The 25,146-nt window shown below is 46.9% G+C and overlaps 1 protein-coding gene across 1 annotated transcript; it reads right to left on the bottom strand.

Moving 5' to 3' along the window:
* Window positions 1-2,355: 2,355 nt before the first annotated feature.
* LOC127039724 (zinc finger protein 135-like) lies at window positions 2,356-25,007 on the bottom strand. The gene is made up of 5 exons (XM_050933581.1): window positions 24,970-25,007; window positions 11,627-11,709; window positions 8,206-8,332; window positions 4,185-4,301; window positions 2,356-3,815 (listed from the first exon to the last, which is right to left on the bottom strand). Exons 2-5 carry the CDS (start codon window positions 11,648-11,650, stop codon window positions 2,356-2,358), a joined length of 1,728 nt encoding a protein of 575 aa, XP_050789538.1. The 5' UTR covers window positions 11,651-11,709; window positions 24,970-25,007.
* Between the last annotated feature and the right edge of the window lie 139 nt (window positions 25,008-25,146).

Here is a 25,146-nt window from a genome sequence, read left to right as displayed (position 1 = left end):
AGAAGATGACAGTGGCTGTGAGCAGGAAAATAGCCCCCAAGAAGCTGGATAAAGCTGTCAAGATCCTCAGGAAGGTCACCATGCCCATGTCTAGCATGTACTGACTGCAGCGGGGACCAAAAAGGCAGAGAAAAGCCCTCAAAAGTTCTAAGCTGCCAAGCCCCAGAAGGTGATCAAAATCCTACCTAAAATCAAGACAGGATAAGGCTAATGTCATCTCCAAAGCCAGGGCTAAGAAGGTAACACTAAGAAAGAAGTGAAGAGATTTCCATTGGGATGACTCCTGCTCTTTTATGAATCACCATGGACCACTCAAAGAGATCAAAGTCCAGCAGGACAAACAGCCTCATGGACAGTATAATGAAGTGGTGGCAGCGGGGAGACGTGTTTCTCTTCCAGAGGGGAAGTGCTGTGTTTTGTGTAACACCTGCCAGGTGAGTGATGCACTGACAGGGCAGCTGCCCATAGCTCCCATATGAGCTAATTCTCTTCGATCTGCTTCTGCCGTTATTTCAGAGCCTGCACTAGTGGGAGTGTGTCCCTAGCACTTCACCAGCTGTAGAACAGGCTCGGTCTGCACCCCAGCTCTGATTAATCCCACTTTTTAATGTATTCCTACTGCGATACTTTCCCAGTTCTCTGCCTCATTCTAACATTCCGGTCAGAGACCGACTATGGGGAGGAATGGACTAATTTGCGTGACATTCAGTAAGTTGCCATATTATGTGACTGAAACCTCTGCTGGAGGTGGGCAGGAGTCTGTTACACACATAAAATAGCTAAGCTTTATCAAACTACCTGCTACACATTCAAACCTTCCTGTACACACACAATAGAAATTGGGGCACTGAGAAATGGCAACTTGCCTGTAACACAGATCATTGTTTTCTGTACTTCCAGAGGCATTGAAATAGAAGCATATTACCTTTCAACAGCTGCTATTTCATGATCAGCAGCAAAGCCTGTCAATTTACCACCCATAGAGCTGATTGTTTCTAACTGCAGGGTTAGCCAGACCATTCAGTAACATCATCAGTCTGTTTACAAAGCCTTTGGTTAGTGACGAATCATGAGACTTATCCCTTCCTGCTGTAATTCCACTGACTCCAGGGTTCTCTTTCCCCAGTTCTGGTTCCAAGAAAAGAAAGAAATTAAAACAAGCTTCAGAACTAACATGCTGTGGGAAAGTGGAAATGTTGATAGCTCAAATTATTCAGTTTCTTCTGTGTCTTGTGTATGTCTATCTGCTTCATGTGTGTGACCGGTGGGGCTTTTTGTTTGCTCCAGGCAGGTTCAACCCTGTCAGATTTATCTGTGGGGAGGGGCCAGAGAAAACAGACACTCTGGCCTTCCAGGTTGGGGTTAGGCAAAGGAATAACAACCCTGTCCCATAAAAAACAAAATATGTTACAGAAACAGTGGTAGGAACAGTGCTAGAGAAACTGGTTAATAATCACAATGCCCAGGCTTGAAGCAATCGGAAATACAGAATTCAAAAAGCAAAGCTCAGGGGAGATTTGGGGTTTATTCTCTGAGCTTAGCCATGTGCTATAGCACAGGGAGCACTTTTGGAAGTCTCTCACCCAACAACTGGGGAAAGGAAAAGGATTCTTAGGTTCTAGCACGGATTGAAGGAGGACAGTTATGGGGAATAAGGGACTCCCTCTGACTTACCCTAACTATGTCTGTTGTTACAGAGGAGGAAATGACTTTTTCCCTATCCCTGCCCTGTTCCTGTTCTTTGTTATAGTTCACTATATTTTAAGTGCGGAAAATAATAATGAAAATATCCGCTCTCCAGCACAACCTGAAGCAACATCAGAACAACTGGGAATGAAACAATTTGTTCCCCAAGGGAGAACTCGATGACTAACAATTGCTTTGAAATGGGGGAACAGGATAACCATGATACTCAGGGTTAGTTTAGACTAGGAAAAGTGATGGAGTTTAGGTCAGGTCAAGGGGAAAGCTAATGCCAACCACTGCACCTGGGCTGCATCTGCACTACAACTTTTTACATTAAGATGACTAACTTGAGCAGCTAACGCCATGTACAGTCCTAGTGGATGGAAGGCACAGGTAGTTTTTGCCTCAGTGTACCTTGCTGGGATCAAACCTCTCCCCCTACTTGAAACTCATGAACATTCCTGGCTGGAGGGATACACACTCCTATGACTCAAAAGGAAAGGAGTTGATAGAAAAGATCATATGACTGACCCCAAAGAAGGCTGAGCTGCAAAAGGCAGAAGGCGGCATCTTATCTGGTGGAGCTGAGACACCACGGTGAAGATGATGCAAAAATCACTATGTGGGAATTCACTAATGTGATTTTTTTTTAAATCATTTTTGACAACCCTAGTCAAGGGATTTATTACAATTCTCTCTCCTGTGCATTTTCTGATGTCTAATGAGCCTTGAGTGCTGATTGAAGCTTTGCCCGCACTCAAAGCATGTGTAGGGCATCTCCCTTGTGTGGATTCTCTCATGTCTGATAAGGTATGAGCTCCATCTAAAGCTTTTCCCGCACTCTGAGCATGTGTAGGGCTTCTCTCCTGTGTGGATTATCTGATGTCTGATAAGGGTTGAGCACTGATTGAAGCTTTGCCCGCACTCAAAGCATGTGTAGGGCGTCTCTCTTGTGTGGATTCTACGATGTGTGTTCAGGGTAGAGCTCCGATTGAAGCTTTTCCCACACTCAGTGCACGTGTAAGGCGTCTCTCCCGTGTGGATTATCTGATGTTTGATAAGGAGTGAGCTCCGACTAAAGCTTTTCCAGCACTCTGAGCATGAGTAGGGCTTCTCTCCTGTGTGGATTCTCTGATGTCTGATAAGGGTTGAGCACTGATTGAAGCTTTGCCCGCACTCAAAGCATGTGTAGGGCGTCTCTCTTGTGTGGATTCTACGATGTGTGTTCAGGGTAGAGCTCCGATTGAAGCTTTTCCCACACTCAGTGCACGTGTAAGGCGTCTCTCCCGTGTGGATTATCTGATGTGTGATAAGGAGTGAGCTCCGACTAAAGCTTTTCCCGCACTCTGAGCATGAGTAGGGCTTCTCGCCTGTGTGGATTCTCTGATGTGTGATAAGGGTTGAGCTACAACTAAAGCTTTTCCCGCAGTCTGAGCATGTGTACGGCGTCTCTCCTGTGTGGATTCTACGATGGCTGATAAGGGTTGAGCAGTGATTGAAGCTTTTCCCGCACTCAGAGCATGTGTACGGCGTCTCTCCTGTGTGGATTCTACGATGTACAATAAGGTCTGAGCGCCAACGAAAGCTTCTGCCACACTCAGTGCATGTGCAGGGCGTCTCTCCTGTGTGGATTCTACGATGTGTGTTCAGGGTAGAGCTCTGACTGAAGCTTTTCCCACACTCAGAGCACGTGTACGGTGTCTCTCCCGTGTGGATTCTCTGATGTCGGATAAGGTGTGAGCTCTGACCGAAGTGTCTCCCACACTCAGTACACGTATAAGGCGTCTCTCCTGTGTGGATTCTACGATGTCTGACAAGGGTAGAGCTCCAACTGAAGCTTTTCCCACACTCATGGCACATGTAGCGTGTCTCTTCCAAGTTGATTCTGCCGCTTGTTACAAGGTCTGAGAGGCTACTCAAGTTTCCCTCTGGCCTCCCCTGAGTCTCACAGGCTTCTGGTTTTTCTGGGAGTGCACAACTCCTGGAAACATTCTCTTTGGATCTTCCTGATAATATTCCATGTGCTTCTCTTCGCTCAGCATCTTCCTGATGGGGTTTCTCCTCCTCATTCTCACTCACCATCCCATCACCTGATGGGAGACAGGGAGAATCCAGACACAGGTCACTACCTGCACCGGAAAGAAAGAAAATCTCAGAGAGAGGAATGGAAAAAGGGATGAACAATCCAAAATGTGTGTGGGAGAGATCAAACCTATCAGGAGCTGATTTTCCCCAAAACCTTCCCCAGAGGAGAGAGGAAGGGATCAGTTTTGGTCTGCATCTCACGAGAACACTCAGAGGAAAGTGAGATCGCGGAGCTACCTGCTGCCAGTTGTCAGTCAGAATAGGAGGGAAGCCATGAGTCACATCTGCCATTATGATTCCGCATCTGCAGGGAACAATCTTGAACTTGGAGAGCTCACAGGGACTTTGTAGGGCATCCCAAATGTTTCCTGCATTCCCACACAGTTGTTCAGTTGGTTTAACCAAGTCCTCACCTGTGCAGGTAGCTCTTGGAAGCACTTCTTTCTCACAGCCCTGGAGGTCTGGAACCCACGGCTCTTCCCCTCGTTCCACCTGGGAGATCACATCAGGTTTCGAAACTGGAAACCCTACTGCAGGCAAAGAAAACCAGGGAGGTCAGTAGAATTTGTGGGATACTTGTCACAAAGAATAGTCCATGGTTTTAACTCCCAGCTGATTGTTAAGCAGTAACATTGCAAGGCCAGCTTCCTTGGCTCCAAGAGGCAGGAGAGTTATTATGATTATAAATCATATTCATTACATTAGTGCTAAGGAGCAACTAACAGTGGGTCCCCATTGTGTTAGGACAAGTACAAACACAGAATAGTAGATGGCCCATGCCCTGAAGAATTTACAATCTAAATACACAAGACAGGCACAGAATGGGATAAAGGACAGAACCCACTGTTAGAATAGAGATATTCAGGCCTGCCTGCAAAGCCTATAGTTTAAGAACTTAGGGGTATTTTTATCACTGAGATACTTACAGGAGTATGAAAACAAAGAATCAAAATCACTGTCTGTATTTGTAAGGGCCTTCTCTTACCGTGACAGACTGAGGCCTTGTCCTTAGGCGAAGACCTTTGGCTAAGCAGCAGGGGCAGCCATAAGTTGGGAAGCAAAGGGTCACATCCTCACATACCAAACGAGTCACACAAATAAGGTGCTATTGGGCTGTGAGGAAGATGATCCTGTCCTGATAGTGTCCAGCACTACCAGATAAAGAAACAGATCTTAAGATGGTTAAAGAAAACTTAGTTTGATAGCTGACTGGTTTGGCAAGAAATCACTACTCAATGCTTGTGGTTGTGAAACTCTCATTTTTGTATTTTTTTATCTTTATGGCCACCGCTTTACAATGTTAATCAGTCTGATTCTCTAATTGTTTTTGTCTGCTGTATAATTAATTTTGCTAGGTGTAAGTTAATTAGGTAGTGGGATACAGTTGGTTAGAGAATTATGTTTCAATGTGTTAGGACTGGTTAATTAAATTTCAGTACAATGATTTGTTAAGCAAAGGTACAGCTGAGAATATTACTATACAAACTGAGTCAAACAGGAGGGGGAACAGGAACAGGGAAACAGGGCAAATGCTCTGCGGCATCAGAGCTCATAGACTCATAGATTCTAGGGTCAGAAGGGACCAATGTGATCATCTAGTCCGACCCCTGCACAAAGCAGGCCACAGAACACTCTCCATCCACTTCTATAACAAACCCCTAACCTATGTCGGAGTTATTGAAGTCTTCAAATTGTGCTTTGAAGATCTCAAGCTGCAGAGAATCCACTAGCAAGTGACCCATGTCCCACGCTGCAGAGGAAGGCGAAAAAACCTCCAGGGCCTCTACCACTCTGCCCTGGAGGAAAATTCCTTCCCGACCCCAAATATGGCGATCAGCTAAACCCTGAGCATGTGGGCAAGACTCACCAGCCAGCACGCAGGAAAAAATTCTCTGCAGTAACTCAGATCCCATCCCATCCAACATCCCATCATCGACCACTGGGCATACTTATCTGCTGATAATCAAAGATCGATAGCCAAAATTAGGCTATCCCATCATACTATCCCTTCCATAAACTTATCAAGCTTAATCTTAAAGCCCGATATGTCTTTTGTCCCCACTAATCCCCTTGGAAGGCTGTTCCAGAACTTCACTCCTCTAATGGTTAGAAACCTTCATCTAATTTCAAGTCTAAACTTCCTAGTGTCCAGTTTATACCAATTTGTTCTTGTGTCTACATTGGTACTAAGCTTAATAATTTCTCCCCCTCCCTAACATTAATCCCTCTGATATATTTATAAAGAGCAAGCATATTCCCTCTCAGACTTTTTTTGGCTAGACTAAACAAGCCAAGCTCTTTGAGTCTCCTTTCATATGACAGGTTTTCCATTCCTCGGATCATCCTAGTAGCCCGTCTCTGAACCTGTTCCAATTTGAATTCATCCTTTTTAAACATGGGAGAGTAGAACTGCACACAGTACTCCAGGTGGGGTCTCATCAGTGCCTTATATAATGGTACTAACACCTCCTTACCTTTGCTGGAAATACCTCGCCTGATGCATCCTAGAACCGCATTAGCTCTTTTAACAGCCATATCATATTGGCGGCTCATAGTCATCCTGTGATCTACCAATACTCCAAGGTCCTTCTCCTCCTCTGTTGCTTCCACCTGATGCGTCCCCAATGTATATCTAAGCTTCTTATTATTAATCTCTAAGTGCATGACCTTGCACTTTTCACTATTAAATTTCATCCTATTACTATTACTCCAGTTTACAAGGTCGTCCAGATCTTCCTGTATGATATCCTAGTCCTTCTCCGTGTTAGCAATACCCCCCAGCTTCGCGTCATCCGCAAACTTTATTAGCACATTCCCATTTTTTGTGCCAAGGTCAGTAATAAAAAGGTTAAATAAGATTGGTCCAAAAACCGATCCTTGAGGAACTCCACTAGTAACCTCCTTCCAGCTGGTAAGGGGGACATGAGGAAAATGCTCTGCGGTGTCAGAGCAGATAAGTGGGACACGCCACCGAAGACCCCAGGCAACCTTAATCCTCTGGGCAGCCCCGGGTGACAGTCATTCTCTTGTCTCTGTTGGGTATTAGATTGATGTAGGTTACTCCCAGTGAGTCCTAAATGACCCATTCGTATCACCCCATGACAGCTACGTGACAAAACACCTCACGTCTCCTGCTCTTTATAATCATAGCAATACCAATCCCAGCAGGAAACTGAGGTGTGTATTGGCATCATACAAGTATCACCAAAAGTCCCACCTCTATCTCACACACACTGCTCACAGCCCCTGGAGAGAAAGCAAAGCACAGGAAATGGACATTAGTCCAGCAAACACAGTGGAGGACAAGCTGCAATCCTCACACACTGGTCAAAAAGGAGACGCATGTGGGTCGCTATCCATAGAGAGGGGCTGGCTAGAGGCCTGATACCTGAGGGGCCATTCCTTGAGGAGACCATGGAGGGAAGTCCAAGGCTTAGCTACCCCTGAACTGTGACATTGCAAAAGCACATTTTGGGGAATTAGGCAATCTAGTGACTCAGGTGAAATGGGAGGGAGAATTAAACTCCCCCAGTGGGAGGAGAAGGCTGGGGAATTAAACGCTAACATTCAGGAGCAACAGCCTCTAATTCTTCTGGAAAAGGAGAATGTAAGAAACAAGAACTTGGCTACGTAACCTCAGGAGGGACAGGTTCAAAGATCCAAGGAGCCTGGAGGGAAGACAGCTTGTGGCTGCTGTAGATGGGGAGAGGGGGACAAGACTCTCTCCAAACCCTCACTCTTCTTGACCCTGCCCTGATTTTACGATCTACGAGCTAGTCTCACGTCTTGTGGGCAGTTTTATACTTTCTAGAGGTAAGATGCCATGATCAGGGTATTACTTATTATTTTGGAACATGTGTGGAGGCAAAGAGGTGAGCATAAAGAAATGGGTTATTAAGGGCAGGTTGACACTACAGCCGGGATTGACGCTCTGAGATCGATCTAGCCGTGGTCGATTTAGTGATACGATTTAGTAAACGTAGCCTAAGCTTGCTACAGTTCAGGGCCTTATATTAAGTTGAGGCTTTGCGAGAGTGGTTATGCTGAAGTCTAGGATTTACCTGAGGTTTGGGTAGGGATTCAGGGTTAAAGTCTGGGATCCCCCACAGCTCTAGATCCCCAAATCTTTCCTCCCTCCCACTGACCCACCCAGCCCACTTCCTGGGTGCCCTTCCTCCACACTCCCGTCTCCTTTTTCCCATTACTCGCAGCCAGCACCACCTCCCGGCGCCTTGGGAGCTTCTTGTGTTCCCTCCTCATCCCTTATTACCTCCTTCCTCCCTGCTGCCTGCTAGTGTATGGGAGATAAGGAAAAAAAGGGGGACAAAGAAACTTGTCAAAACTTGAGTGATGAATAAAGGTATAAAGTTATTACTGCTCAGGTTCTTTAGAGAGCCCACAGCTTATAATAACCCAGGGGACAGGACTCCTTACCCAGCGAGGTCACCGTCTCATAGTTCTCCTGCATGACATCCCTGTAGAGGGCTCTCTGAACAGGGTCCAGAAGAGCCCATTCCTCCCTAGTGAAATACACAGCCACCTCCTCGAAAGTCACCGGATCCTGAAAGAACAAGAGTCCAACACTCAGGACCTGCTGCCCCACTTACAACCCCACTATTCATGGAACAGCAGCACCAGGTAAATGGAAGCTCCAGGAGGCACATGTTAACAGAGTCCCACCTCACCTTGCCTAGAGCAGCCAGGAGGAAGAGAGAACCTTTGTGTCTCCCAGCTGACAGACGGAAGCAGGGTCATCACATTTATCACATAGCTACTAGCCAGAGCTTAATATAGGAGATGGGGCTGTCTCTGGAGCCTGCTGGTAGCTCCCTGGTAGGAATCCCAACACTCTCCAAATTAAATATATGGAAGAAAGGGGAAGTCAATAGTAAAGGATAGAAGTTCGAAGTTCAGAATTGTAGAAAGTTGCCAAGGGAAGCTATCAGAAATCAATGATCAACCAATGAAAATAAGAAGGAAGTTTTTAAAAGGACAAAATTAATCCTAACAATGGTCCAGATAACTAGAGTTTTGAAAGACCTGCTGGAGGAGCATGGTGGACTGTTAATGTTGATTTTAATTGGGACTTGGAACACTTGGGAAATTCCAGAAGACTGGAATAAAGCTAATGCTGTGCCAATATTTAAAAAGTATAAAAGAGATGACGCAGCTAATTACAAGTGTGTCAGTCTGAAATCGATACTGGGCAAGAGAATGGAGCAGCCGATACTGGATTTCATTAAGAAAGAAAGGAGAGTAATATAATTAGTACCCATTAAAAAGGTTTAGACACAATAGATCCTATCAAACTAACTGGATATCCTTATTGGATGAGATCAAAAGTTTACTTGCAGTTAATAGTCCTGATGTAATATATGTAGGCACATGAGTTGGTTCAGCACAATATTTTGACTAGAAAGGTACAAAATACACAGGGCATACATTAAATAAATTAAAAACTGGGATTTTAAATAGGGAACCATGGTCGAGTGGATTTCTTTCTAGCAGGTTCCTGCAAGGATTGGATCTTGGCCCTGTGCTATTTAGCATTCTTATCAATGACCTGGAAGAGAATATAAAATCATCACCGATAAAGTTTGCAGTTACCACAAAGACTAGGGATGGGGGTAACTAATGAAGTGTCAGGAGGTTCAGGTTTCAGCACTGGGAGTCTGGGAAGTTGTCCCAGCCCTGGCTGAAGGGTTATTTCCTGTTCCACAAAGAGGGGAAGTTTCATTCCCAAAGCCTGTGCCTTGAAATTAGAACCTATCTGACACTACAGCCCATATTCAACATAGTGGCAGGATTATAATATGATTAGGACATGACTCATTTTGTACAAAGTGTCTCATGTGTAGTGTCACTGGAAAAGTTATGATTTGCTGAATATGATTATCTTACCTGTGTTATGGATATTGACTCTGTATCTATCTTTCAAATGTGCTTACTCTGGGTTAACAGCCACAACGAGCCTTTCAGGTACAACAATGAAGAAGACAGACAGTGTTCGTGGCTCATCAACAAAGATAATGGACTGTGGAAGAGCTTAGCCCTCCTGTGAACGGTTCAGCCAGCCTAGGAGTCATGGCTACTGTGACTCAGCAGGGCATGCTAGGGCATCTGACCAGACCACATGACAATGAACTTCATTTTGCTACCTGTATTTTTCCACAAACCGGACTGGGAACTGAAGTTAGAACAAAGGGTTCCTGCCATATGGAAAAGCTACATAAGGTGGAGTGTGACATCAGCTCTTGGCCTCATTCCCCGCACAAGAGAACTCCTGGAAACACCTGAGGAACAAAGACCGAACTGGGGGAAGTGCTGGTTCCAGGGTAAAGGGATTTCTAGCTTGGTATGGAAACTTGGTGGACTGCTTGTGTCATCAGTCAGGGTGAGAAATTGCTAATTCAAATTCTATCCATCTAGCATGTTAGGCTTGGTTTGAGTTTCCGGTTATTTGCTAAGTAATCTGCTTTGATCTGTTTGCTAACACTTATCGCTGGGAAATTGGCTGTTGTCTTCTCTCTCTCCTTCAGTGGCTTAGGTAACGCACTCAGGTAAATTAGTTGGCTGCATGGAGCCACCTGCTGTCGTGTTGGGTGATAACAGGCCCTGGAGAGGCAGGCTGAATCTCCAGCAAAGCAGTGTGAGAAGGGCCAGCCCGGCTTGAGGGTTAGAGGGCACAGCGGTTCCCAGAAGCCCCTCAGACTGCATCCCGGGGTGAGAACCCATCACACCCTAGAGTACACAAGTCTCAGCAGTTTTGTCACATCCTGTCCCCTCTTTTTCTCCACTAAAGATATGTCCTACCTCCCACCACCTCTAGCAGATCCCACCAGTGGTGAGCTTCAGCCGGTTCGCATGAACAGGTTGTTAAATTTACAAGCCTTTTTAGAACAGGGTGTTCCAGGACAACTGGTTCTAAAAAAGCTTTTAAATTTAACAAAGGCTCGGGTAGTTGTCCACCCAGCCCTCAGCCCACCTCCCCCTCTCCTCTGAAAGCTCCATCCTCCTTCTCCTCCCCATCCCCTGCTTCCTGCGAATCAAATGTTCTCGGGAAGCCTGAAACAAGCAGCAGGGAGGTAACCTGGGCCGGAGGGGGGGGGGAGGGAGCGGCGCGCGTGGCTCAGTCCGGCTCCACCTGAGTGGCTCCCCCTTGCCCTGGCCGAGCATCCCAGCCGGGTCCCATCTAAGCACCCCTGGCTCGGGGCTGGTCCCGGCCAAGCGGCTCCGACCCGGCCCAGCTCAGGCCCCGCAGCACTGGTCCCGGGCGAGCGGCTCCAGCCCGGCTCAGGGAGTTGGGTCCTGCGGCGCCAGTCGCAGTCCCGGCAGAGCGGTCCCAGTCCTGGCCCCAGGCAGTGTGGTAAGGGGGCAGGGAGCAGGGAGGGGGTGTTTGGTGGGTTGTGGGGGGTGGATAGGGGTCAGGGCAATCAGAGGGCAGGGAACAAGGGAATTGAAATGGGGGCAAGGGTCCCAGGGAGCTGTCAGGAAGGAGCAGGGATTTGATGAGGTGGTGGGGGGCAGTCAGGGAGAGAGAGAAGGGATGGTTGGATGGGGCAGAGGTTCCGAGGGGGCATCAAGAATGAGAGGAGAGGTTTGATGGGGTGGCAGGGGGCAGTCAGGGACAGGGAAGGGGGGGATGGATCAGGGGTCCCTGGGGGGGCGTGTCAAGGAACAGGGGGGGTTGGATGGGGCACGACCCCCGGGGGGGAATGAGCCCCTCGTGAAGTGAGGAGGAAGGAACCTGTTGTTAATATTTTGGCAGCTCATCACTGACTCCCACCCTCCTATACATTTAACGCTTCTCTCCCTCCAAGCAGAACCCACCACCAGCTCCCTGAGAATCCCTTACATGAGCCAGCTCCATTGCAGCCATTGCCTTCCCCCTGGGAGGATGGGATGATCTGGAGCAAAACGTGGACGTTATTCTGTAGCCTGCCAGGGTGAGAAGGGCAATGTGAGAGAATTCACACAGGGTTTCTCTCCTTTCCACATGTTGATTCCCCCCAGGATTTTCCCTGCTAATGGACATTCTAGGTTCTGCCACACTGGGAAGCACAGAGTGACCTTATTCTACTACAGATCTAGCCCCCTCCTACCAGGGTGTAACCCTCTAACACATGGTGAAACCCACCCAGCAGCAGAGTCTCTCTGTTACACTTATCAAGTTTGCAGGTGATACCAAGCTGGGAGGGGTTGCAAGGACTTTGGAGGATAGAACTGAAATTCAAAGTCATCTGGACAAACTGGAGAAATGGTCTGAAGTAAATAGGATGAAATTCAATAACGACAAATGCAAAGTACAGCGCTTAGGAAGGAACAATCATACAAAATGGGAAATAACTAACTGCCAAGGAAGGACTGCTGTGGAAACGGATCTGGGGGTAATAGTGGATTAGAAGCAGAATATGAGTCAACAGAGTTACACTTTTGTTTTGCAACAGTAAGTATCATTTTGGGATGTATTAAGCAGGAGTATTGAAAACAAGACACGAGAAGTAATTCTGCCGCTCTACTCCGCAGTGATTAGGTCTCAACTGGAGTAGTGTGTCCAGTTCTGGGGACCACATTTCAGGAAAGATGTGGACAAAATGGAGAAAGTCCAGAGAAAAGCAATAAAAATGAATAAAGGTCTAGAAAACATGGCCAATGAGGGAAGATTGAAAAAACTGGGTTTGATGAGTCATAGACTCATAGGTCAGAAGGGACCAATATGATCATCTAGTCTGACCTCCTGCACAAGGCAGGCAACAGAACCCCACCCATTCACTTTTATAACAACCCCTTACCCAGGACCGAGTTATTGAAATCCTCAAAATTGGTTTTAAGACCTCAAACTGCAGAGAATCCACCAGCAAACGACCCGTGCCCCATGCTGCAGGGGAAGGCAAAAAAACTCCAGGGCCCCTTCCAGTCCACCCTGGAGGAAAATTCCTTCCCGACCCCAAATATGGCGATCAGCTAATCCCTGAGCATGTGGGGCAAGACTCACCAGCCAGCACCCAAGAAGGAATTCTCTGTAGTAACTCAGTTCCCATCCCATCCAACATTTCCCTGCAGAGCATTGAGCAGTCCCATCTTGGTGGTAATCCAAGATCAATTGCCCAAATTAACGATCCTATCATAACATCCCCTCCATATACTTATCAAGCTCTGTCTTAAAGCCAGAAAAGTCTTTTGCCCCTACTACTTCCCTCGGAAGGCTGTTCCAGAACTTCACTCCCCTAATGGTTAGAAACCTTCATCTAATTTCAAGTCTAAACTTCCTAATATCCAGTTTATACCCATTCGTCCTCGTGCCTACATTATTACAAAACTTAATTAATTCCTCTCCCTCCCTAAGGTTAACCCCCCTGATATATTTATATAGAGCAAGCATATCCCCCCGCAGCCTTCTTTTGGCCAGGCTAAACAGGCCAAGCTCTTTAAGTCTCCTTTCATAAGGCAGTTTTTCCATTCCTCGGATCATCCTAGTAGCCCGTCTCTGAACCTGTTCCAGTTTGAATTCATCCTTCTTGAATATGGGACACCAGAACTGCACACAGTATTCCAGATGGGGTCTCACCAACGCCTTATATAATGGTACTAACACCTCCTTATCCTTGCTGGAAATACCTCGCCTGATGCATCCCAAAATCGCATTTGCTTTTTTAACAGCCGTATCACATTGGCGACTCATAGTCATCCTGCTATCAACCAATACCCCAAGGTCCTTCTCCTCCTCTGTCGTTTCCAACTGATGCGCTCCCAACGTATATCTAAAATTCTTATTATTAATCCCTAAGTGCATGACCTTGCACTTTTCACTATTGTATTTCATCCTATTTCTATTACTTCAGTTTACAAGGTGGTTCAGATCTTCCTGAATAGTATCCCTCTCCTTCTCCGTGTTAGCAATAACCCCCAGCTTTGTATCATCCGCAAACTTTATTAGCACATTCCCGCTCTTTGTGCCAAGGTCAATAATAAAAAGGTTAAATAAGATCGGTCCCAAAACCGATCCTTGAGGGACTCCACTAGTGACCTCCTTCCAGCCTGACAGTTCACCTTTCAATACGACCCGCTGGAGTCTCCCCTTTAACCAGTTCCTTATCCACCTTACAACTTTCATATTCATCCCCATCTTTTCCAATTTGACTAACAGTTCCCCATGCGGAACCGTGTCAAACGCCTTACTGAAATTTAGGTAAATTACATCTACCACATTTCCTTTATCTAAGTAATCCGTCACCTTCTCAAAGAAGGAGATCAGATTGGTTTGACACGATCTACCTTTAGTAAATCCATGTTGCAATTTGTCCCAATTACCATTCACCTCTATGTCCTTAACTACTTTCTCCCTTAAAATTTTTTCCAAGACCTTACATACTACAGACATCAAGCTAACAGGCCTATAATTACCCGGATCACTTTTATTCCCTTTCTTAAAAATAGGGACTACATGAGCAATCCTCCAGTCATACGGCACAACCCCCGAGTTTATCGATTGCTTAAAAATTCTCGCTAACGGGCTCGCAATTTCACGCACCAGTTCCTTTAATATCCTCGGACGGAGATTGTCCGGGCCCTCCGATTTCGTCCCATTAAGCTGTTCAAGTACGGCCTTTACCTCAGTTGCAGTAATATTCACATTCCCGTTTATCATCCCTCCATCATCGCTAGACTCCTCACTAGTCTTATTAAAAACTGAGGCAAAGTACTTGTTTAGATGTTGGGCCATGCCTAGGTTATCCTTAACCTCCATTCCATCCTCAGTGTATAGCGGCCCCACTTCTTCTTTCTTTCTTTTCTTCTTATTTATGTGGCTGTAGAACCTTTTACTATTGGTTTTGATTCCCTTTGCAAGGTCCAGTTCAATGCGGCTTTTAGCCTTCCTCACTTTATCCCTACATGTTCTGACCTCAGCAAGGTAGCTTCCCTTACTGATCCTGCCTTTCTTCCACTCCCTGTAAGCTTTCTGCTTTTTTCTAATCCCCTCTTTGAGTTGCTTGCTCATCCAGTTTGGCCTACAACTCCTGCCCATGTTTTTTTCCCCTTTCTTGGGATGCAGGCTTCCGACAGTCTCCGCAGCTGCGACTTAAAGTAATTCCAGGCCTCCTCCACATTTAAATCCTCAAGTTCCTCCGTCCAATCTACTTCCCTAACTAATTTCCTTAACTCTTTAAAATTAGCCCTCGAGAAGTCAAAAACCCTAATCGCAGATCTACATTTGTTTATCCTTCCATCTAGCTTGAACTGAATCAGCTCATGATCACTCGAACCAAGGTTGTCCCCTACCACCATTTCTTCTACGAGGTCCTCACTGCTCACCAACACCAAATCTAAAATGGCATCCCCTCTCGTAGGTACTTCAACTACTTGATGAAGAAATCCATCCGCTATCACATCCAGAAAAACCTGGCCCCTATTATTCTTGCAAGCACTCGTCCTCCAGTCTATATCCGGGAAGTTGAAGTCCCCCATAATCACACATTTCCCCTTTGTGTTCACTTCATTAAAGACATTAAAGAGGTCTCTATCCATATCCAAATCAGATCCCGGCAGTCTATAGCACACCCCAAGCACTATCTCAGGAGAAGCTCTAGTTGCTTTTTTACCCAGTGTGATTTTTGCCCAGACAGACTCTGTCTTACCCATTCCATCACTTCTTATTTCACTACAGTTAATCTCATCATTGATGTACAAGGCTACTCCACCACCTTTGCCTTTCTTCCTGTCTTTTCTAAACAGCACATAGCCTTCAGTACCCGTGCTCCAGTCATGAGTACTATTCCACCAGGTTTCAGTGATCCCTATAATATCCGGTTTCACTTCCTGCACCAGTAGCTCCAGTTCCTCCATCTTGTTACCAAGGCTCCTTGCATTAGTGTACAGACATTTTAATTTTCGGTGTTTGGCGTCAGTGACATTCTTTCCCCCGTCGTGCACAGACCTTCTACCAACAGCATCACCCGTTACTCTGATTTCTAGTCCACTATTCCTCCTTAGATCAATTCCTTGGTCCGCAAGGGTATCCCCTCTCACTTTGTTTACTTCCCTCTCCAGGTTATATTCCGGCGTGGAGATCTCCTGAACATCTCCCAACCATCTCCCCCAACTTCCTAGTTTAAAGCTCTCTTGATAAGTTCGGCGAGCCTCCATCCTAGAATTCTATTTCCCTCCTTGCTTAGATGAAGTCCATCCTGAGCGAACAGTTGTCTATCCATAAACGCTTCCCAATGACCGTACATCCCAAAGACCTCCTTATAACACCACTGCCTGAGCCATCTGTTGATCGCCACAATCTTGTCACTCACTGGAGAAGACTCAGAGGGGACATAATCACAGTTTTCAAGTACATAAAAGGCTGTTACAAGGATGCTGGAGAAAAATTGTTCTTCTTAATCGCTGAGGATAGGACAAGAAGCAATGGACTTAAATTACAGCAAGGGCAGTTTAGGATAGAGATTAGGAAAAAAATTTCCTAACTGTCAGAGTGGTTAAGCACTGGAATAAATTGTCTAGGGAAGTTGTGGAATCTCCATCATTGGGGATATTTAAGAGCAGCTGGACAAACACCTGTCAGGGATTGTCTAGATAATATTGAGACCTGCCTTGAGTGCAGGGGACTGGCCTAGATGACCTCTCGAGGTCCCTTCCAGTTCTATAATTCTATGAACCAAAGGCCAGAGAAGAGCAGAATCAAAGGAGTCACTCTGGGGAATTCCCCGTCACTGTTCCCAAGGCAGCTCTCTCAGGTTTACAAAGCTGTTTGATGCTCCAGCCTTTATACAGTCTCTCCTGGCAGTGCCCCTTTCAAGGGCTGGGCCTAGTTTTAGCTTTTGGGAAGCATGACCCCTGGGGCTCTGAGACTGGGCCTTCTTGCCTCAGAACATCTTGTTTCTTTCTGTGGCACCCCAGTGAGTCCAAATGAGTAGATACTCTTGACAGAGACTGTGAATTTAAGAACGTCAGAGCTGCCCACTGCATCAGACTAATGGTCCATCTGGCTCAGTGGCCAATGCCAGGTGCTTGAGAGAGAATGAACAGAACAGATAATCATCAAATGATCCACCTCGTCACCCATTCCCAGCTTCTGGCAAACAGAGGCTAGAGACACCATCCCTGCCCATCCTGCCTGTGACACTGGCAGATGAGCTGTTAGCTCTTGCAAAAGCCCCCATGTCTTCATTGAACAGGGAGAAACACATAGCTGGAATCAGTCTGACTCACCTGTGTTAGTATTAGGGACTAGGATTATAAGAATGCGTTTACACTTTATTGAATGCTTGTGAGTTGCTGCCTGGGTTAATATCTGACTAACTGCATTGTGAGCCTCTGTGGCTCTCTAAATCACCAGACAGGAGACAGATTTTACCTAGGTGAAGTGCTGACTGGCAACCGAATGCATTACATCCTGCCTGGCAGGAAATGTTTATCAACACCAGAGAGACTATTATGCAAAGTTAAAGACGACAAAAGATTAAGACCCAATCCAGTTACAGGACTGAATCCTTATTTTCCTAGCACATGGGACAGTCTCCGCTGAGGGGGAGGTGAGATGGGGAGGGGGTACAAAGGGGAAAGTTGTTGTACCCATGTTGATCCCAGGATAGCAAAGAGGTATTTTTAATTGGTTCTAAAAAAATTACCTCACCCACCTTGTCTCTCCAAGAGATCTGAAAGTGGCAGAAGGAGACAAACAGGAAGACAGAGCTCAGGACTCTAAACCAAACATTTCAAACCCCTGGAAGAAACAACATTTCCCTTCTGCCCTTGGGCATGTTTGTATCCTATATGAGGGACCACCCCATTCCCCTCACAGCAGCAAAGAGAGACTGCAGCCAGCCCCAGATGGTCTTTCCCAATCCTGGCATGTTTGTTGTGACAAAGATTGTGTGTGGTGGGCGCATAGGCTGGGTACAGCTGGTCCCATCTGCAGATTGGAAAGTCAGGGCAACTCTAGCACAGCTTGGGGGCTGTGGACAGGGGGAGCAGTTCTGGAGCTGGGCCTCTATCTTCTCTAGCTCCCATGGCACATGGCTCTGACAGCATAAAGTGGGTCCATCACTGCAGGGGAAGATTGGGGTAGTGTCTGAGATCAGGGTGAGAATTGGAGGGGGGTCCATGCTCAAGAATGGGGGATGGAATTCACCTCCCCACCCCTCTGCAGAGCTCAGCAACTAGGGATTTATCCAGTGAAGTGAATTTCACTCTGGTTGACTTTGAGTCAGCCACGGAAAGATCCTTGTGCCTTCAGTTCCACACTGGCCAGTCAGCTCTCTCCTCAGACTGCTGGGGGCAGCCAGGGATAATTAGTGGGTTTGAGAATTAGAAGATGAAAATTCACTAAGAACAATGATATTTCTGTGTTTATTATTAAATCCCCAGACACCCACCAATCCCCGTCCTCCTTCCGATGAGCTATAAGTATCTAAGGGACTCAGCTACTGATCCTGCAGTCAGTTCCTGCCCTTCCCACTTTCTAAAGCAGCACTTTTAACAACAAGGCAGGGAAACATGTAAATACTTTGAACCAAATTCCAGAAGCTGCTGAGCATGGAGAAGTTAAAATGAAACCAAGGTTCAGTCTCTTCAGGGACCTGGCTCCTAGTGCAAAATTACAGACACTCCTCGGAAATCTGAAATGGCCACTTCATAACTGATAAAATGTTATTTATCTGTTCACTTCTGGGAATTATCAATAAGAGAAACAACCCAGTGATGGTGATATCCTGAGGAAAAGATCTCATGTGTCTTTAGATCATACCAATTTGTAATCTGGAACTATATACACTAAAATGCCTAATTCGTAGCCCTATGGCGATTGCCTGGTGTCACTACACGGCAGAATTAAGGTTGTTGCCTTAGTTCTGAATTTCCATCCCCTAGCATATTGCAATTGCTGTTAAGTGGGTTTGACAAAATTCATTCTATTTATTTCTTTTAATTTCAATAAATAGCAATATTTATGTTTAAGTCCTTTTTTTAATGTTTACAATTTCAATGTTCAGAGATGTGGGAAGTTATGGGGGTCGTCAGACAACAATTGTTTAATAACAGTAACTGTTGAGATTCCAAAAGTCAAACCATATAACTGTTCAAAGAGAAAGTGTCAATGTCACACTCAAAATATACAGTGTAAATATCCTTAAATCAAGCTCGACTTTCTCCAGAAGCATTTCTGTATATTACCTATATAAATATGTTTTCATCTGTGTGTGCACAGAGAAATTAACATTTACTGCAATTTATTCATAAAAATCTAATCATTTCAAACATAATTTTAAGTAATGAAGTACTTGAATTCTTTCACTTCCTAGACTGGAATGTTTCATTTCAGGATAATTTCACCCTCCCTGTGATGTATTTCACTCTCAGTGCCGTAACCCCCTCACAATGTAGCTCCTGTCTAGGAGCTCTGCTGAAGCCAGTGACATTATGACCAGGTGACACACTGACATGAGCAGAGACACATGGGGAAGGGTGGAGGATGAGGTAACATGGAGGCTACCAGAGTTGAACGTGGCCCTAAGAGCAAACGCCCTCTCAGTCTCTCCTCTCTCCCACCTCCCAGAGTCAGTAATCCTGAGAAATCGTTCCCTGAAATCTAAATAGCCCCAGTTTGAGAGACAGTGATTAATGCAGGTACCTTAGAGGCTGCAGCGTCAACCCCCTGCCTGGATGAGGAGGGTGAACAATTGCAGTAGAAATTGGTTAGGATGGGAGAGGGCACAGCTGACATTGGACTGGGAGCTGAGTTGACCAAAAGGCCAGAACTCATGGGGGGTTTGGGAGAATCAACAGGACTGGGTAGAGGCATTTCAGTGTATTTTCTTCATTAACCATTCTGCCATGTATTTAATTTAGAAACTTTTCATTCCCATCTAAACACCTTGGAGCTAAGCTGGGTTGATGCATTTCCACTTACAGTGGTACAGTTTTAATTAGGTGTTTAATCAGAAGCTTATGCAACACAAAGCGGTCAATAATGGGTGTGCTTTCATTCATTAACTTGACTGTATGCTGTGCAGCGCTTTTAAAAAAAGATGGTGTGAGGGAGTGTCAAAATTTTAGGCCTTAAGAAATAGTAAGTAGGTATCAGTTCATTTCTTTCCTAATTTTAATGTCAGTTTTGAATCAGTATTAATACTATGTTGTTTTAACAGCAGTAGGGTCCATTTGCATAATTGTTTGCAAGATTTCATTGGATACTGTAAACCAGTCGTCTTCACCTTTTATTCTGAGATTCCTAAATACAACCCAGCGCACCTCTCCTGAAAGACTGCAAGCCCTGGCCGGTGACATGTTCCTTAGAGAGCAAACACCTGACGAGCCCTTTCGCCCTAAAACGCGCATTTGGCTCTTTGACATTGCTTTATCCAACCCACCAGAAAATGCTAGAGGGAACCCGGTCATTACAGCCGACCTTCACTAGGTACAGTTCTACCAGCTATGGGCCAACATTCAAATAGTTCTGTTTGTTTTATCTTTCATTCAGCTTTGCAATTAATAGATCCCATTTAAAAACTGGAAGTGAAATAACTGAAGCAAGATAAGAAGAGAGCAGCGTTGGGCATAAGTGTGGGGAAACAATAAATGGAAAGAACCGACTATGCAAAAAGGAACATCACAAACTATCAGAGCCCCAGACGCCCGTCCAACAGAACCCACTCCAGCCAGGCATATCAAGCTGGGTCCCTGAAAAATTGCCCAGCCCATCTGGCAGTGAACGCTGCGTGTTCCAGCTAGAGCTATGGTGTGTGCGTCTGCTCTGCTGACGTGCTGCTTTGGTACGGAAGGCACCATGGCCACAGGGAGCAGAGACATGGACTCGTACATAACACAATCCCAGATACACCTCCAATGTCGCATCCCCCCCACCTCCCCACTGTCTGCCATCCCCTCCCCTGCCTCCACATAGCCATTCTCAGCCTATTGCTAACACTTCTTCCCAGCCTTCAGCACAATAAATAAATAAAACGTGGTGTTACAAAAGGTAGATCGTGCCAGAGAAACCTGATCTGGATGTCAGTAAGGTTTTTGATACAGTTCCACATGGGAAACTATTTGTTATATTGGAGAAGATGGAGAATAATATGAGAACTGAACGGTCAATAAAGAATTGGTTAAAGGGCAGTCTACAAGGAGGTCAGGCTGGAGGGAGTTACTAGTGGAGTTCCTCAGATCAGCCTTGGGACCAATCTTACTCAACACTTTTATTAGTGATCTTGGCACAAGAAGTGGGAGTGGGACACAAAGCCGGGAGGGATTGCCAATATGGAGGAGGACAGGAAAATCATACAAGAAAATCTGCATGTCCTTGAAAGCTGGAGTAATAGAAATGGGATGAAAATGAACAGTGCACAAATTCTAATTGCATAATTTTGCAATAAGCTGGGGATTTATCAATTGAAGTGACAGAGGAGGAGAAAGACCTCCAGGATAATTATGAGCTGCCAACGTGATGCAGTCATGAAATAGGTTAATGCCGTCCTAGGATACATCAGGTGAGGTATTTCCAGCAGATACATGAAAGGGTTAGTACTGTTATACAAAGCACCGATGAGACCTCATCTGAAATACACTTCTACCTTCTGCCCTTAAAGTCGTTGAGTCTATAAACTGTGCTTTGTGTTGCACAGACACCGATGGAGATCAGGGCCCCATCGTGCAGCACATGGCAGAGAGTCTGACTGAGATTAGCACCCCCATTTTGCTGGGCACTGCACAGAGAGGGACAGTCCTTGCCCCGAAGAGATCACAATCCAAGGAGACAATGGGTAGGAGGAAAACAGAGGGGGGGTGTGACTTCCCCAAGGTCACCAAGCAAGTCAGAGACACAGCCAGGAACATACCCCGTTAACGCCAGAGCCACATAACCCGCAGCTTGGAAAGGTCCCCACACCCCATTGTATTAAGCTGCAGGAAGAGGTGGTTTGTCCAGGGACGCACAGGCTGTCTTGGCAGGGTAGCTCAGCTGCAGTCCCTGCACACAGCTGGGTGTGTGTGTCATAGGTCAGGAGAAGTCAGTGTCCAGTCCTGTGGGGCTGTGTTCCTGGCTCATACCTCCAGCACTCACTGCTGCCCCTCTTTTACCAGCTGCACTGGTCAGCCAGCCCCAGGCCTCTATGAGGTCACTGTCCCTCCCACTCCACCACTTCAAACCTTCAAACAGGGACATGGTGCACCGGTGTCAGAGTGCACTAGTGTAAAGTCTGTCTGTACTAAGAGTTTGCACCAGTGCCTAAAACACCAGTGTGGCAGAGACCTTCAGTGCCGAAAACAGCAGTACGGTGGCACTAGAACTGGGATCTAGTTCTAGCTCTGTCACAGACCTTGCACACATCAATGATTCTCCTCCCAACTTTAGTCTTTTTACCCAGCTACCCACTCACTGGGGTCTCCCCTCTCTCCAGAGCTCCTCACCACTAAAATATGTGTGCGTGTCACCAGAGCTGAGCTAGTTCAGCTCTGGAATAGTCTTACAAGGGGGGCTGTGGAGTCCCTTTCCCTGGAAGTTTTTAAGAACTGGTAGGACAAACCTCTGCCAGAGATAATCAACATATACTTGGTCCTGCCTCAGCAGAGAGAGCTGGACTTGATGACATCTTGAGGTCCTATCTAGCCCTACATTTAAAGGATGCTATGTGATATATACGTATAAAACATACAGAGAAAAACCACACAACAACATGATGTCAGGCCGTTCAAAAAAACAACAACAAAACAAAAAACTACACTGCATAGCATAAAATGACACAATACTAAGGAGAAGAAAGCAACACAATGCAAACTAACACATCTAAGGACAAAAGTATACAATGCAAAACAACAACTCAAACCAAGATAACACAGACACCAAAAAAGCTAAGGCAAAACAACGCATCATAAAACTATGCAACATAACGTGGTGCATCATAGTTCCAAAAGGCACCATGCAAAACAGCTCAGCATAGAACAGGACACAGCACAAGAGAGAATTATTTCAGTGTAGACCTGGAAGGGATCTTGAGAGGTCGTCTACTCCAGCCTCCTTTGATGAGGCAGAACCAAGTATCCCTAGACATTCCCAGACTGGTGGATCTCTAACCTGGTCTTAAAAATCTCCAGTGAAGAAAATTCCACAGTCTCCCTTGGAAGCCAACGCAAGGCAAACACAGACCAGAACAACACTGTACACACACATGCTGGGCTTGTGGATAAGGGCAGAGGGAAGACCTGAAACACTCTGGGTTCAGTTCCCACTTTTGCCCCATATTCTCCATGCAAACTTCAGCAAATTACTTTAGCGCTCTGATCTTCAGTTTCCTCATCTGTAAAATTGAGAGTCGCCTCTCACAATTGGCCTACCTAGCTTTTGAGCTTTTTGTGGCAAGGTCTATCATTGTGGGCATGTCTACACTGCAGTCAGACACCGGCGGCTGGCCTTTGCCCACTGACTTGGGCTCACATGGCTCAGGCTGTGGGGCTGTTTAATTGTGGTGTTGATGTTCTGGCTTGGGCTGCAGCCCAAGGTCTGGCACCCTCCCACATCGCGGGGTCCTACAGCCTGGCTCTAGCCCGAGACAGCACATCTATACTGCAATTAAACAGCCCCTTCGCCTGAGCACCGTGAATCTGAGTCAGCTGGCATGGGCCAGCTGGGGGTTTTAATGGCAGTGTAGAGATACCCTTGGTGTCTTTTCTGCACCTCTCAGAATGGGGACCCTGATCTTGGTCAGTGTCTGTGCAGAGCCCTGCACAACAGGAAGCCTGATCTCAGTTGGGGACTCTGCAACTCCCAGCATTACAGGATCCCTGATTTTGTTTAGGGCCCCTGCAGCAACTGGCAAAATGTGGGGGCAGGATCTCTGTCAGGGTCTGTGCAGTGCACAGTACAGTGCTGGGGTGTGATCTTCGTTAGGGTCAGTGCAATGCCAGGCCCAACGGGGACACAGATCTCAGTCGAGGTCTCTGAAGTGCTCACAACAATGGAGGCAGCAGTTTGGGTCACAGTCGTGCGCTGCCTGGCACAAGGGGGGCTGTGATCTCGGTGCAGGTCTCAGTTTTACCTGGCACAACAGTGGGGTCTGATCTCACCTGGGGTCTCTTCAGTGCCTGGCAGAACAGGATCCAGATCTCAGCTGGGGTCTCTCCAGTGCCTGGCAGAACAAGGCCACGCTCAGTACGATAGGAGCCCTGATCTCAGTCACACACCTGGAGAGAAAAGAGGGAAGATTTTTGAGAATTTGAAATCAGTATTTGAGAACTGAGGAGAAAATGGGGCACAAACTAAATATTTGCCAATATAAGGGACAAGCATCAACATGTGGGGAGATTTTATGTCACTATTCAACAGTTCAAGAGAAAAGAGGGGAAATTGGAGGGGATTACACAGGGATATTGAATCAACAACAGGATGGGACGGATTCTTCTTGCCTCACACTCAGAGGGCCAGGAGGGAGCCCTGGGTGATGTCTTTTCACAGGGGAAAGGAGCGGGGCTGGAAGCAGAAGGTTGCTGGCTGTGGGGAAGGGCTGGCAATGGGAGTATTGTGGCCACAATAGGTTTGGGAATGTGACTAGCTAGTGATGGGGGGGAGGGAGAGGAGTAGCTGGACTAGAAAATCTGGGGCTTGGCCATCTCTATGGGGGACACCTGCTCCTCCCTCCCCTTCCCCCGCCCTGTTGCCAGCAGACAGGGGCCCCCCAGCCCAGCCCAGAGGTGTCCCTGTCTCAGGCCCCCCCAGCCTCTGCCCAGTTCAGAAATCACTCGGGGGAACCATTTCCCACCCGCACAAGGACAAATCCCTGCAGGTGAAAATGGGGGAAACACCCCAAACCTGAGATCTGAACTGGCCATTGGCGAAGGGCAGAGAAAATGGGGCACAATGGGGGGAGGGGAACAGGGAACTTCTCAGGGGTTTGGGGGAGGGGGGGTCACCCTGGGTGCTGCTCGTTGCTCTCTAGGGAGAAAGGGGGCAGGACGGGAGAAGAGGGGGGTCCCCACGGGGGGGGGCAGCGGTAAATCCGAGGGGATCTCAGCCCCCCCTTTCTCTCCCCGCTCCTCGGGGGTCACCTACTCTCCATCCCCCCCCCGCCCCCCGGCCATGTCCGGGCTGCACAGACATTTCCCGCCCGCCCCTTTCCCAGCCCCCGCCCGGCCCCACGGGGGGTTAATGCGGGACTCTCCCCCTCCCCGATCTGCGCATGCCCAGAGCCCAACGGCACAAACCCTTCTCCGGCCCCGGGAGAGGCTCCAACGGCCCCGCGCCACCCAGGCAGAGCCGGAGCGGCCCGCGCGCATTTGCACCTCGGCTTGTTCTCTCCCACCTAACGTCACTTCCGGTACAGGGAGAGTCAGGAACTACATCTCCCAGCCTGCCCCGGGGGCGCTTCCGCTTTTTCTAGC

Source organism: Gopherus flavomarginatus, chromosome 23 (assembly GCF_025201925.1).
Source record: "Gopherus flavomarginatus isolate rGopFla2 chromosome 23, rGopFla2.mat.asm, whole genome shotgun sequence".
NCBI lineage: Eukaryota > Metazoa > Chordata > Testudines > Testudinidae > Gopherus > Gopherus flavomarginatus.
The sequence above is the reverse complement of the archived record's forward strand: the minus strand, read 5'-3'. Positions and strand labels throughout refer to the sequence as shown.

Excerpts from the sequence above, each read along its gene's own strand:
- LOC127039724 (XM_050933581.1), bottom strand. The coding sequence starts at position 11,650 with ATGGCTGCAATGGAGCTGGCTCAT. Across the intron at positions 8,333-11,626 it reads CTGCAATGGAGCTGGCTCAT|GATCCGGTGACTTTCGAGGA; the intron begins GTAAGGGATTCT and ends TTGTTCTTTCAG. Across the intron at positions 4,302-8,205 it reads TGAGACGGTGACCTCGCTGG|TAGGGTTTCCAGTTTCGAAA; the intron begins GTAAGGAGTCCT and ends CTTTGCCTGCAG.